Source organism: Silurus aristotelis, assembly GCF_946808225.1.
Source record: "Silurus aristotelis genome assembly, chromosome: 18".
NCBI lineage: Eukaryota > Metazoa > Chordata > Actinopteri > Siluriformes > Siluridae > Silurus > Silurus aristotelis.
This window is the reverse complement of record NC_139591.1, coordinates 3,003,646-3,018,601: the sequence shown is the minus strand read 5'-3', so window position 1 is coordinate 3,018,601 and position 14,956 is coordinate 3,003,646. Positions and strand designations below refer to the sequence as shown.

At 40.3% G+C, this 14,956-nt stretch overlaps 1 protein-coding gene across 2 annotated transcripts in view; it reads left to right on the top strand.

Annotated features, from left to right (window-relative positions):
• tln1 (talin 1) overlaps positions 1-13,443 on the top strand; it is a 63,349-nt gene extending 49,906 nt beyond the window's left edge. For both annotated transcript variants that reach the window (XM_083568066.1, XM_083568065.1), the window contains 18 exons: positions 81-182; positions 325-495; positions 1,010-1,255; positions 1,347-1,466; positions 1,616-1,762; positions 2,004-2,170; positions 2,269-2,452; positions 3,865-3,990; positions 4,718-4,834; positions 5,381-5,566; positions 5,659-5,766; positions 7,925-8,030; positions 8,506-8,630; positions 9,116-9,241; positions 9,374-9,436; positions 9,775-9,957; positions 11,630-11,755; positions 12,443-13,443. In XM_083568066.1, coding sequence (XP_083424192.1) covers positions 81-182; positions 325-495; positions 1,010-1,255; positions 1,347-1,466; positions 1,616-1,762; positions 2,004-2,170; positions 2,269-2,452; positions 3,865-3,990; positions 4,718-4,834; positions 5,381-5,566; positions 5,659-5,766; positions 7,925-8,030; positions 8,506-8,630; positions 9,116-9,241; positions 9,374-9,436; positions 9,775-9,957; positions 11,630-11,755; positions 12,443-12,577 — 2,538 coding nt within the window. In that variant the 3' untranslated portion in view covers positions 12,578-13,443. The remainder of the gene's footprint in view (positions 1-80; positions 183-324; positions 496-1,009; positions 1,256-1,346; positions 1,467-1,615; positions 1,763-2,003; positions 2,171-2,268; positions 2,453-3,864; positions 3,991-4,717; positions 4,835-5,380; positions 5,567-5,658; positions 5,767-7,924; positions 8,031-8,505; positions 8,631-9,115; positions 9,242-9,373; positions 9,437-9,774; positions 9,958-11,629; positions 11,756-12,442) is intronic.
• Positions 13,444-14,956: the final 1,513 nt, after the last annotated feature.

Genomic DNA, 14,956 nt, shown 5'->3' with positions numbered 1-14,956 from the left:
CTATTGCAATTAGCACTAATTTACTGGGAGAAAGTAACGACAATTGGAGCTAGCAGAAAACATCTTGTTTGTTGTCTCAGGCTCTGCATGAGCAGATGGCAGCCTCAGTGCAGGAGATTAGCCACCTGATCGACCCCGTGGCCATTGCAGCTCGGTCTGATGCCTCCCAGCTGGGACACAAGGTATGAGTTCATTCAGCCACTATAGTACACAATACACGTCCATCATCTGTATTAATGGCATTTGAACTTTTCCAATCAGAAAGATTTCTGTTGTGTGTTACTATGTGGTTGCTCAAGTTTCTGGTTGTTCTTGGTCTTCTAGGTGTCTCAGATGGCAAGCTACTTTGAGCCGCTCATCATGGCAGCTATCGGTACCGCATCGAAAATACTCAACAGCCAGCAGCAGATGAGTGTGCTGGACCAGACAAAAACTCTGGCAGAGTCTGCATTACAGATGCTCTACACAGCCAAAGAAGCAGGCGGCAACCCTAAGGTGTGGGTGGGTGGGTGTCTGGGTGGGGGGTGGGTGGCTGGGTGATTGTGTGTGTGTGTGTGTGTGTGTGTGTGTGTGTGTGTGTGTGTGTGTGTGTGTGTGTGTGTGTGTGTGTGTGTGTGTGTGTGTGTGTGTGTGTGTGTGTGTGTGTGTGTGTGTGTGTGTGTGTGTGTGTGTGTGTATACTCAAAATTCTAAAGATATGTTCTATTTAACTCTTTTACTTATTTCAGCATATTCTAACAAATGTCATAATTCTTTTAATCCTTCATTCATTCACTCCCTCGATATGAGGAATTGTCAGGATTTTCTCAGTTTATGTAAAATTCTTGAAGCTGTAAATCAAAGGCAAAAGAATCTATGCCGCGAGACTCGTAAAAACGATGGGCGCATGGGCATTAATCTGAGTTATTTCATCTTAAATTTTAAATTTATTTGATCTTAAATCCTTTGCTTCATAGTCAATAGTAAGACTGAGAGAGTTTCACTGTTTGTCTCCTCGATTTTGCCTGCAGGCGGCCCACACCCAGGAAGCCCTGGAGGAGTCTGTGCAGATGATGAAGGAGGCTGTTGATGACCTGGGAGGTACTATGTCTGAAGCAGCCAGTGCAGCGGGAGCAGTAGGAGGCATGGTGGACTCCATTACCCAGGCCCTCAACAAATTGGAGGACTCTGGAGTGGAGCCTGAAGGAACCTTTGTGGATTACCAAACTACCATGGTGAAGACTGCCAAGGCTATCGCAGTCACTGTGCAGGAGATGGTACGCTCTTGGTGTTGAAATTGTCTCTAATTACAAGTGATTTAGAGTAGTTATTAATTTGGTCCACTTTTCATGTCCTGACTCACCCCAGGTCACTAAATCGAACGCCAACCCCGATGAGCTCGGCGGCCTAGCCAATCAGCTGACCACCGAGTTTAGTGACTTGGCATCAGAGGCTAGATGTGCTGCCATCACTGCCGAGAGCGATGAGGTAAAGTGTAACACCGTTGTCCTTCTTTGTGGTTTCATTTAAATGTACCTCATTCTTCTGACTATTTTATTTTGATGTCTTCAGCCTGTACATGCTTATTGAGTTGATCTGTGTGTAATTAAGTTGTTATCCTTCCTGCAAATTTGTAGATCGGCTCTCACATTAAGAAGCAGGTAACAGAACTAGGATACGGTTGCACTGGGTTGGTCACCAAGGCAGGAGCTCTGCAGTGCAGTCCCAATGATTCAATCACCAAGAAGGAGCTCATTGATGCTGCCCGCAAAGTCTCTGAGAAAGTGAGTGAAGTGCTCAATTGTTGACAATAAAAAGTCATTAGGCTTTAATGTGATGTGCAATTTGCATTTTTGCTTATTCTATTTATAAATACTTGCTTTAGATATTTAAAGTTCCAGCGCTTCCGTTTATGTTCTCTCATGCAAGCGCAGATTCCTGTTAATTTCCTTGAAAAGTTTCCTGGAAAATTCCTGGAATCCTGTTTTATCTAAAAAAATGTCAATAAAATAAATGTTCCCTCAGGTGTCCCACGTGTTGGCCGCACTGCAGGCCGGTAACCGCGGTACTCAGGCTTGTATCACAGCCGCCAGTGCTGTAGCCGGCATCATTGCTGACCTTGACACCACCATCATGTTTGCCACAGCGGGTACACTCAACCGGGAGAATGCAGAGACCTTCGCTGATCACAGGTTTCCAAACATGATCTCCAATACGACTTCCGATATCTTAAACCATGTCAGTTGTTGATATGATCATCTGTGTAACACCCCGAGTGTCATCCATCCAGAGAGAACATATTGAAGACGGCTAAAGTTCTGGTAGAGGACACCAAGCTGCTGGTGTCTGGAGCAGGAGCCAGTCAGGAGAAGCTGGCCCAGGCCGCCCAATCTTCAGTCAACACCATTACAAAACTGGCCGATGTGGTCAAGCTGGGGGCTGCCAGCCTGGGCTCCGAGGACCCCGAGACACAGGTACGGCTGTCCTGTATGCCTGTCTGGAAAATATATTTCATTATTGCTTTCTGTAGTTCAGATCTTTATACTTTGTTACAAGTATAGTTTGTGTGTTAAAATAGGCATAAAATTAGGCATAACAATGGCTGTAATAAGCGATCGCCTGAGGTTTGGGAACAGATTTATTGCTTTTACATTCATTCTTATGGGGAAATAAGTGAGCATATGGGAACATCTCGTACACCAGGGTTCCACTGTGTTTAAATATATATATTTTTTAAATTATGACATAATTGAATTGTTAAATTGTTTTTTTTTTTTTTTTTTAATTTAAACAGATTTTTTTCTTTGAAGATTTTGTCTTTAGTAAGCTAATTAACCGCACCATGGACACATCCGTATCCATATTAAACAAGGGTGTCAATTATTCTGGTTCCAGCTGTACAAGCTTCAGCCTACACCAATGTGAAATATTCCTTAATACATGCTAATTTTTCCCCCCCTAAGCACATCCGAGCAACAAAAAAAAAAAAAAGTGTATAATGTGTAGCATGTGATGGTCTTAATGCCGTCACTGAGACGAGATGCCATCCTTCTTGATACATCGCTATGCAGACAGACTGTTGTTGTTGCACTCAGTTTCCTTTTTCTTTCTGTTTTCCACCTTCCAAACTTCATTCTTCTCGACAAACAAGACCCTTTTTTCTTCCTGTGGCTTTCTTCTTGGTCAGGATGTGGGTACTGCTTGTGTGTGTGTTTTCTCTGCTCATCAGGACGTATTTTTTTGTGTGTGTGTGTGTGTGTGTGTTCATGTCTGTCCCATTGGGAATAAAAAAAGACACACAATGTAGGCCAGCATGGTTCCTTCTGTGTCATTATATAGCGTACTGGCGGTGCACACTGCATTTTGGCACACAATTCTTCTTTCTCTTCTTCCTCTTGTTCCTCTGGCAGCTGTAAAAAAGATTCTTAGGAAAAATTTGAATGCAGGAAATAGTTGTTTACTGTTTTGAGAAGCACAAGTGTCAGTGAGGCAGAGTGTACAAAGGTACAGGTTACATTTCTAATGTATGGACAAGCCATCAAACAGTCTAGTTTATGGTAATAAATCTATTATATTTAATGCGATCAACTTAAAAAGCTCATGTCCTCTTTTGCAGAACACTTCAGTATAAGTGACACTCGCAACCTATATTATAATTAATTTGCCTGCTTCACTATTACCTACATCACTACTTCATAAAATCCTTAATTCATTTATTTATTTATTTGTTTTCATGTCTGATGTTTATTGGATTGCGTTTATTGCAGTGTTTTATTTATTACACCGTACCGTCCGAATTAGCGAATGCATGTGAACAGTAGATGTCACTATTTCTCCTTTTTTCTTTTTGCTGTTCAGAGTAACAAAGCTGTGCTCTATGCTGCAGGTGGTCCTGATCAACGCAGTCAAAGATGTGGCTAAAGCGCTGGGTGACCTCATCAGAACCACCAAGGCAGCAGCCGGAAAGCCTCATGATGACCCGGCTATGCTCCAGCTGAAGGGCTCTGCAAAGGTAGTGCACTGGTGCTACAATAGCGATCACTACTGATCATTTTATTTGTTATATGATTTATATAATTTAGTTGTGTTCTTCATTAATATTCATTTATGATTTTCTGTATTAAAAATAAAGATAATTAATGCAAGTAAATTTAAACATCAGTTAGCGTACTGAACACAATTACACTTATTTTCTAATTTTTTTTATTCAAAAATTAGACCTTTTTATTGGAGAACGTCAGAAAAACGTTTGAGAGCCGCTGGTGTATAGCTCATAGCAGCTATATAGAAATCCAGATTTTGAACGTGATTGATAGACCTAAACCTGAAGCTTCTTTTTAGATGCACATGTCTGGTCTTTTATTATTGTAAAGAATTCTACATTTGACAGTGTAAGCAGACACCTGCAGATCTGTACACTCTAAAATGTATAGGTTTCGTATTACACTGCATTTGCATTACTTTCCTAACTGGGAGTGATGGTTATTCAGTGTATTGGTGTTTGGCAACATCTCAGCTCTCACACACAAAAATATCCCCCTCCCTGCACACTGTATTACGTGTCATACTCATGGGAAGAATGAGATCTTATGTAAAGAACCTGAATAATGATCAGGACAGTCATATATTGGTGATATATTGGTAAATTTTCAAGATTGTCTGTTTTTTCTTATTTCATATTCCTTGTGCTTTAATTGGGTTACATGGAACTAAATTGAAGTACTGGTTGCTGTCATTAGGTCATGGTTACGAACGTCACGTCCCTGCTGAAGACTGTGAAGGCTGTGGAGGACGAGGCCACTAAAGGAACACGAGCACTGGAGGCCACCATTGAGCACATCAAACAGGAGTTGACTGTGAGAAACTTATTCACTTTATCCTCTCACTTAAATTAAGCACTGGCTGAAACACAATTAATAATCTCACTAGTGTCTGATTGAGACAGGTACAATTTTAGGTAACCGTGTCACTGAACTGAATGTTTGCTTTTTAGAAGATCACTGTCTAAATCCTAATGATTAATCCACAGCCATCCCTGCAGCTGAACAATTCCTCCTTTGTTTTTTTGTCAGACCACTGCTGCTTAATTGTAGTGCTCTATTAAAGCTCTTAGGCTTATGAGAAGGCGGCCATTAGTGCTTCAAATTCATTACTCATTCTTCAGCTCTCTGGAGAATCTGCTAATCAAGTCCCTGTCAATGAGCTATTGCAATTACTGCCAGCTCTATTATCAAAGCTGGTGTTCCAGAAAAATATATTCTGAACCTGATACTGAGAAGTTAGTAGTGAAAAATTGCTCGCAATTCCATTCAATCATTTATCAGGATTTAGCGGCCGTGCATTAAATGTCACTGGGGCTGTTTGTTTGCTTTATGATAACCAAGTATCTTGCGGCCTTTTAGGTGTTCAGCAGTCCTGATCCTCCTCCAAAAACCGCTACTCCCGAGGAGTTTATCCGCATGACCAAAGGCATCACGCAGGCCACAGCCAAAGCGGTGGCTGCAGGAAACTCGTGTCGCCAGGAGGACATCATCGCTACGGCCAACCTGAGCAGAAGAGCCATCGCAGAAATGCTGCACTCCTGCAAGGTGTCACAAACTCTTCCACCCCAGCAGACAGCTCTCTCAAAGGATTTCTAAGACTTTTTTTTTATCATGATTATTCAAATGTCTCTCTACAGCAAGCAGCTTACCACCCAGAGGTAAACCCGGAGGTGAGGGCTCGTGCCCTGCGCTTTGGAAGGGAGTGCTCCCACGGCTACCTTGGTCTCCTGGAGCATGTGCTTGTGGTAAGCTAGTACTCCTAATTGACCATAGTGTTTACAGCTGCTACAGTTAGAGAAGATCCTGTTACTCGTTTACACATATGTCTCAGGAGTTCTAGGGGGGGAGTGTCTTTGCGAGTATGTGTGAAATGCCTGGACTGCTATTTGATATTTAGGTGTTTTCTTGCCTTCTCATTATGTCTTGACGCTTCATACATTTTACAGCGTATTTACACTTCTACACTGTGAACTGAGCTCAATAATTTAAAGATTATGCCGTTTCCTACGTGTGTCTGTTTATCCTCTTCAAAATAATTCATAAATATTCATTTACTGATACAATAATTTGTTTAAATTATGTCTTGTTAATTCCAGATGCTGTATTGTGTATAGATATACTGTGTACCCTGTATACCCCTATACTGTAGGGATCGACCGATAGTGGATTTTACCGATAACTAGGTTGGATCGTACTCGCCGATAACCGATTAATCAAACGATACTTTTAAATGAATACTGGATTAAAAAAAATAATTAATTAATTTAAAAAAAAAAAACGTAAAATAGTACTGAACTTTTATTACAAAAAAAAAAAAACAGTACTGAATTTAGAAAATGTGATTAATGAAATAAACATTTGGTATATTATAAATGTTAATGTTATAATAATTAATAAACAGAATTATATAATTAATAAGTATAAATTATTGCACTCCATGCAGCGCACAGTCTTGTGAAAAAACAAACAGCGCGTGGTGTCAGGAATTCACCTCTAGAGGCCGCTATTTTAATGACAGCGGACTGGAAAGCCGTAAAAAAAAAAAAACAATCGGTATGGATCGGTTCTGGACCTCACCCTGGTCCCAAAACAGCTTTCACACTCAATGAGATGTGCAATATCTCAAGTAAAAATTGCACTTGGGATAAATGAGCCTGTGCAAGAGGCCTTTACTGTCAGGACACTAGGAAAAAGCTATAAGTGTGTTGCTAAGTACAGAATATCTGTTTTCTCGTGTAGATTACGCTCTGGTAGTGGACAAGCCGTCAACCAGAGAATCCAGTGCAAATTATACGTGGCGGATTAGCAAACAGGCTGCATTTGCGAATAGTATTTTCCTGACCCCCTTTTTTTTATTTCCTTTTCTCTGTTCGACTGGGGTGTATATGTTTCTTTGTTCACTCTGGTAGCCGGTGAGTAGAAGCTGACTGATGTGCACGAGTGTGTGCCCTTTATTGTGTGTGTGTGTGTGTGTGTGTGTGTTATCCAAATAGATTAACAACCTTTGACCCGAAGAGATATTCTTATCCACTCACAGGTGGCTTAGTATTTTTTTTTTTTTTAAACAACAGTGTGGGCTCTAACGTTTGTATTCTACAGAACAGCATTCATGACAGAGGAGGGAGTAATGCGCTATAGTCTGAGTGCCAAGATAAATATTCTGTCATAGGGTCAGATTTTAACAATGAAGCACAATCTGATGCTAATCAGCACCATATGAAAAGGAAGGTGATGTCAGATCAAATAGGTTTAATATCAGATGCTGGAGCTGTAATTTAAAAACTTTTAAATATTGAGATGTTCTTTTTATTTGATGTAATGAAGCTCAATTAAGGTAGATGAGGTTACACGTAGTGGTTTATTTTGTGAAAATTACTTGCATGGGTTTTGTTATTAACGAAATAACCATGTGCCCGAACGTGTGATGATGGCAACTCAAATGTCTCGATAAATCAAATCATTTCCACTTTCAGAGCTTGAGAATGATTTCTAATGTATACAGTTAAGGTTTTGTGTGTATTTGATGGTACCTCCAAGTAACACAACACTTCTCCTGAAAATAGTGTGTATATGTATTTAATGCAATGTGTGTGTTGCTGGGGGTGAGGCTTTTCTTAGTCCTTAGTTTTGAATGGGCAGCGAGCGACATGCCTGCCAGCCCTCATCGTCGCCAAACTAATAACAAACACCTGTTATACTCTTTCCAGCACAGCTCTAAAGGACACTCTGAGGACATTCTTTCTCTCTCTCTCTCTCTCTCTCTCTCTCTCTCTCTCTCTCTCTCTCTCTCTCTCTCACACACACAAAACAAATTCACACACGGTATTACTAAACATTATGCCAGTATGCCCTGTTCTTTGTGTCATCCCTTTTTCACTCATTCGTGTCTTCATATTTCTTTAGATTATCCAAAAGCCCACTCACGATCTGAAGCAGCAGCTAGCAACCTTTTCCAAGCGGGTGGCTGGCTCTGTCACTGAGCTCATCCAGGCAGCCGAGGCCATGAAAGGTGCTAATACAAAGACATGTCTGTAGCTTACAAGATGCACAACAACACCCAGACAAACAGTCATACATACATTACCCACACAACCACAGCCAGGTTTTTCACCAGATTAACCATGATGGCGCCTGACTTAGGTTAAACATAACATGCATTCCCCAAATTCACTGCCAGAGAATGGTAGAACAATGCGAATACACCCAAATTCATGTTATTCTTTATTTAGCAGATAATGGTCAGAATAGCACCAGTCGCACAGCTGACAATGTCCTCTGACTTGTGAAGGTCGGTGCTCCCGATGACTATGCGTGTAGCCTTGCGCTGCCATCTGTTGGCGTTTTACAAATCTGGTCTCGAAACTTTTTGATACCACCTCGAACTTCTGCAAAATCCATGCAATATCTAAATGGCATACCGGACCTAGCAAATTTTATATTTACCTTTACTTTCTTGAAAATCGACATTTTTGTTTATCTGGCAGGTACTGAATGGGTGGACCCCGAGGATCCTACAGTCATTGCAGAGAACGAGCTTCTGGGTGCAGCCGCTGCCATCGAAGCTGCCGCCAAGAAACTGGAGCAGCTGAAACCACGAGCTAAGCCCAAGGTGAGATGAATTCTTTTTTTTTTTCAGCTCCATCACACCCAAGCCAGCCATCTGCTAGAAGCTTAACTGTCCCTTAGTTGGGTTTCAGGCTTGGACTGGGGTACTACCTTTAATGCCTTACTTACTATAGAAGGAAAAGTCCTCCATTTGATTAAAGTGAGTGCTACAGCTAGAACACTTTAACATGACAGGTTAAAAAGAGGCTTTGCTTTGATATTGTTAATACTCTATTTTGAACGTAAATCAACACGTCGACGTGTTTTTGTTTGCTTCAAACAGTTTGCACTGGGAAGAAAGGTAAACCTGAAATTATACGAAAAATAAAAAAATAGTCTCACGTGCTTTGCATCATTTTTTATTTCGCCATCAGACATCAGTCACAAGATGCCATTGTGTCGTTCATCATCCAGCATGCTGAAAATAAAATCGAATCCGTGCTGTGTGACAGAAATTAAGGCTTGTTTTTTTTGGGGGGTTTTTGACAGGAGGCTGATGAGAGCCTGAACTTTGAAGAGCAGATCTTGGAGGCGGCCAAGTCCATCGCTGCAGCCACTAGCGCGCTGGTGAAGGCCGCATCCGCAGCACAGAGAGAACTCGTGGCCCAGGGCAAGGTAAAAATATATTCAGCTTTTGTGAAAAGCACGTAATAGCACTGCATTATAACAAGTAATACAGTGGTGTTTGGTTTAATAGGATTAATATTAATTTGTTTATAACATCTGTGCGTTTGCCTCTTCGCTCAGGTCGGCGCCATCCCAGCAAACGCGGTTGATGATGGACAGTGGTCTCAGGGTCTCATTTCAGCTGTAAGTACTGTTTAGACTGGATAAATATCTCTTGCAGAGTGGTATTTTAAAGCCCTGTAACACAAACAGTAGCATGTCTCATTAATTGGAAACTCTTTTACTTTTAATATAATCGCAAATTTTATTCAAACCTTATTGGGGAAAAATATATTTTATTCCTTACTAAGTTGGAGAAGATGCGTGTCCTGACTTTTTAAATTCTCAAGAAAAAAGCCAGCTCTCATAAATATTTTAAAAGCCTGCTTTCTCATCTGGTGGAAAAAAATATTGCATGACATCATGTTTACTTTGGAAACGTAATAAAACCTCATTTAAAAAAACGTGTTCTTGTTTTCCAGGCCCGCATGGTGGCCGCAGCAACCAATAACCTGTGCGAGGCTGCAAATTCGGCAGTGCAGGGCCACGCTAGTGAGGAGAAACTGATTTCTTCAGCCAAACAAGTGGCTGCTTCTACAGCTCAACTGCTTGTGGCCTGCAAGGTCAAGGCTGACCAGGACTCTCAAACCATGAAGAGGCTGCAGGTCAGTTGTGGATAATTGTAAAGGTGGATGTATGAAGAGTATGATCTCAAGGGTTTGAATTTTTGGTGGGTTTTCTTCCGTGAAAAAGCCAAAGCCGAAGGGAAAGCCGTCTGTCTTTTTATGTGCTTTAATGGGTGCCAATTTATAAGAAAGAAAGACCCCTTTTATTTATTTTGCTCCATCCACACAATGTCCAAAGCTAAAGGTGCATCTGGAGCCAGGAATAGTCTCTGGTCTTACCCTCTAGGCTTACATGGAATTCCCATCCATGTCCAACTGTCCCAGCTTGGTCTATGTTTAGCCCCATTATACCAGTCATCAGGGTCAGTTGTTTTCTCTGGGATGCCTCAGCATGGATTATTGAGCACTTTAAAACTGTTCACTTCGGTTTATAACTTTTTTTTGGGGTATTAAAGTGTATGAACAGCCACCCTTTAGATTGTACTGTTAAAACCAAGTATGCATGTGAAGCGTTGAACTCGAGCCGTTGCACATTTAATGGTGCTCAGCCTATTTTTGTCCTGAGAATTCATAGGTCCATTAGGTTTTCCTAAATTAATTAGCACTTGTATCAATAGCAATCCTGCTGGGAGTCTTAAGAGTCTGCAAATAGCCTTAACCACTTAAGACTGTGGCACTTCTAAGGCATCTTAAATTCTCCTATTCAATCATCAGAGTCTTAGTCTTCCCTGAAACAGTAGCGGCAGCTGTACCCTGCTCGTATGCGCAGATCGAGGATTTCTTCAGCCATTTGGTTGTTTCTTACCCCCGAGGCCATGTCAACACTAATACGTTTTGGAAACGCATGCTTTTTTCCCTCTGTTCTGACCTTCCATCCACACTTGAGGTTTAGAACTCAAGGAAACAGAAGGAACGTAAGAGCACTCATTGTTGCATTGTAACACAATTATTTCTCAGTGTATGGGACCAAGAATAAGAGTTTATTTTTTCCTGAGGTGCTCCTTTAAATTTTGAGATGTGTGGGCAATTTACTAGTAACCTTCTACATGCTGATGGTAAAATATAACGTACGTCTGACAGTGCCGTCCACTGGCAACAAAATGAGATGATAGCTCATGTTCTTGGTCTAATGCTAGTATTGGATAAGGGGACTTGAATCTCTTCCAGTAGCAAGCAAGAGATCTTTTGGCATCACTTCCTCAAAAGGCAAAATGAAGAAAAAAAAAATTGTTTGAGGAAGAGCTGCCAGAGGAGTCACTTTAGATGTGTGTTTTGTTTCGAGTGAATCATCGGCAAACCACTCTTTCACTCTACATTGCCTTTTAAAGACTTCTCAGGAGCAGTGTTATGGTTCACCGCAGGCTCAGGAGGCCTGCATTTTACTGTCATACATGTTCGAGGATATACGATACGCTCAGTCCACTGAGAGGGTTACCATTGTGTAAAAAGTCTAATCATTAGTAAGTTTGGAGATCTAGGCCTATGGCTTCAAAATCTGGTTTTCATTTAGCAATATGTATTATTTAGAACCAGTGATGATCCCATCAGTGTTGAGAGTCAATCATAATCTTGCACAAGCAGAGTGGAGACCCAAATATTGTGTGTTCTATAGGGTTTAGCAAACAGTTCTGTAGAATTGTTTATTAATAACTCGTGTTGTGAAAGGGTTAAAACGATCTTGCTGTTTTTTTGTTTGTTTTTGCTCTTCTAGGCGGCTGGTAACGCTGTTAAGAAGGCTTCGGATAATCTAGTGAAGGCAGCTCAGAAGGCTGCTTTCGATGCCCAGGATGACCAGGCTGTAATGGTGAAGAGCAAGATGGTGGGCGGCATCGCTCAGGTGAGTCGAGGAGAGACTGCAACCCCAGCTCTGATTTTTTTTTTGTGTAAAATGGGGCGGGGGGGGGGGGGGGGGGGGTAGGTGTGTGCGAGCGGTTTAGGTAGGGTTGTAAAAGGGGGGAAAATCTCCGGAAACTTCATCTGGAATAAAATACCTGGAAATATTTTAAGTTGGAAACTTACTAGAAGGTTATGGAAATGATAAAAAAAAAAAAAAAAGTGTTTTATGTTATGGAGGAATGTACAGTGCTTGTAGGGGGCGTGGCCTCAGTCGCCCTGCAGTAAGTGTGCTATGTGCATGTGATTGATTGAATGTGCAGGTAGAAATTCAACTGCATTAAATCTGGTTGTCTTTCCAGTCTTAAAGATAAGAATTTTGTAACCCTATATGTAGGGATTGAAATAACTTAATAGCAACTTAAAAGAGATTTTAAACACAGCACATTTTTGCCTTCAGATAGTCTCACACAAGTTCGAGAAGAAAATATTCTGTAGAAATGCAGCATCATCATACATCCAAGTGATGATTTTTGCTACCTGGGACACTGTGTTCTGAAACTGGGGATGCAAGAGGTTTTACTCCTCCATCCATTCTTTGGATCCAAACTGTTTACTGACTCTTATTAAATGTTATTAAACACTATAGCCTAATTCCTAATCCCTAATGTTCATCTATCTGCATACACAGATCATTGCTGCTCAGGAGGAGATGTTAAGGAAGGAGAGGGAGCTTGATGAAGCCAGGAGGAAGCTAGCCCAGATCCGACAGCAGCAGTATAAGTTCCTGCCCTCAGAGCTGAGGGAGGATGGCAACGAGCAGTGAAAAGCTCCTCAGATACACTCAGAAACGCCACTCAGGACTCCAAGGCCTGAGCGCTTCATCTATCCAAGTGTTTAGCTACAATCACTGGCTTGCAGGTTTTGCTGGAGCGACATCCTGGCTAAATAATTAAAGCGATGCATTGGGTTAAAAAAAAGTGAACAAACATTTCAGGATACTTATTTTAAGTTGTTTATTTCTTTATTTGTCTCTTTTATAAGCATCACCATGCCACCGGTTTCCTTTTGCCTTTTTTTTTTTTTTTTTCTTTTCTTTTCTTTTGCACATTGTATGCAAATAACTGCGCTTTTAATAGAGCAATATGATTAGATTAATAATAGATTATATAGATTCAGTTAAAATGCATGGATCCTTAGTGGAGCTACATTTGTGTTGGGGTTTTTTTGTTGTTTTTTTAATTACTTTAATTTCACAGACCTTCGGCTGTGTTGTAGTATTTTCTAAGAGCTGAACGATTAGGTGCGGTCATGTGAATGGGGTTCGGTCACTGGTTATTATGTGGATATCTATTGGGATCTGTCACATAACCAAAGCATCAGAGATATTTAGACAAGTTTCGAGTCATATAGAGGGTTGAGGGGGGGGTGTTTGTGACATTTAGTCAGCTTCCAAAGATGATGTGGTTTAGTGACAAAGGCAGACGGTTAGGCCTTCTCCTGGTCATCTAAATCAGGAACAGTTGAGTGCATCTTTGTGCCAATTGGACCAGCAGTGCAATGATTTACTTTTGCGTTGAAACAATTCAGAAAGAAAAACATATCATTTTTTTTTAAACAAAAACAAATAAAGTATAATAAAGCTATGAAAATGTTACAAATGCTATCTTCTATTAAATTTATGGTAATACATGTTCGTCAGTGTTTTGTTGTTTGTAAGAACAGTTACGCCTACTGGATATTCTGTCCAAATTTTGTCTCTTATGGAGTATAAAAGCCATGTTTTTCCTGTGTTTTTTTCTGTTAGTCAATTCATGAATTATTGGTCATTATGGTGCTGCAAAATGAGTCCCCTGTATTAATATGACCTTCGAGCATCAAAGTAAATGTTAAAATCATAAGGATAATAAGTATAATTTGATAATAGATGAAATAATAAAATCTTTATCAGTATAAGCAGAAATATCACAGATCTTTGAAGGGCCACGGTTGATCAAAACAGTTATATTGCATTCAATGCATTAAAAAGTGCCTGAATATGTTTTTTTATATTATATTTTTTTTATATATATATATATATATATATATATATATATATATATATATATATATATATATATATATATGTATATGTATGTGTGTGTGTGTGTGTGTGTGTATGCAATACTGTTAACATTTTCCAATTTTATGTGCACTTCGTTCTTTGTCTAACTTAACAAAATCATATAAAGTCACTCTTTCAAGGACACTGTTTTGGTTTATCCTTTTTTTTTTTTATCCATTTACTTAACGTGGAAAAAGCAAAACCAACACCAAAAAAGAGTAAAAGTTTGTGTACACCGGACCATTACATCCACATGTGGATCCTCTTCAAACAGATCGACTTACAATGATCTCGTTTCTGTAAAACCAGTTCTGTTCAGTTGAGGTTTTAGTGGCCTTGCATTCTCTCTCTCTCTCTCTCTCTCTCTCTCTCTCTCTCTCTCTCTCTCTCTCTCTCTCTCTCTCTCTCTCTCTCTCTCTCTCTCTCTCTCTCTCTCTCTCTCTCTCTCTCGTGAGTCTTCCTTCCTTCCTAAATCTTCCTTTCTCTCTCATTCCTTCTAAGTCTAACATGTCTGTCAATCTTCCTTTCTTTCTTCCCTGCTCTCTTTGTCTCCATCAGTTTTCCATTCTTTATCTCTTATTCTTTTTTTCTCTCTTTCTTTATAATCTTTAATTCCCTCTCTATTGAGTTTTCCAGTCTCTTTCTTTTTCTCACACCCAATCTGTTTTGCCTCTGATTCTTTCTTTTTCTCACTCTCTCACAGTTTTTTATTGCCTCAGTCTTCCATTCTTTCTCTCTCTCCCTCTCTCTAACACAATCTGTTTTTTATATTGCCTCCGAGTCTTCCATTCTCTCGCTCTCTCACACAGTTTTTTTTTTTGTTGTTGCCTCTGTCGGAGTCTTCCTTTCTCTCTCTTGCTGTCTCTTTCTGAGTCTTGCATTAGCTTCCTCTCTCTCATTCTGAGTCTTTAATCCCTCACACACACACACCACATGACCTGGGTCCAAGATACCGATCATTTTAACACCCACCCATCATCCCAAATACTTCACTTGTGAAGACACTCAAATGTTCACATCATTATGAGGTCCTGTCGTTATTAGTGTTTCCATAACCACATGTCTTCAGTTTAAAGTATTAGTTCAGTCTGAACTTTCATG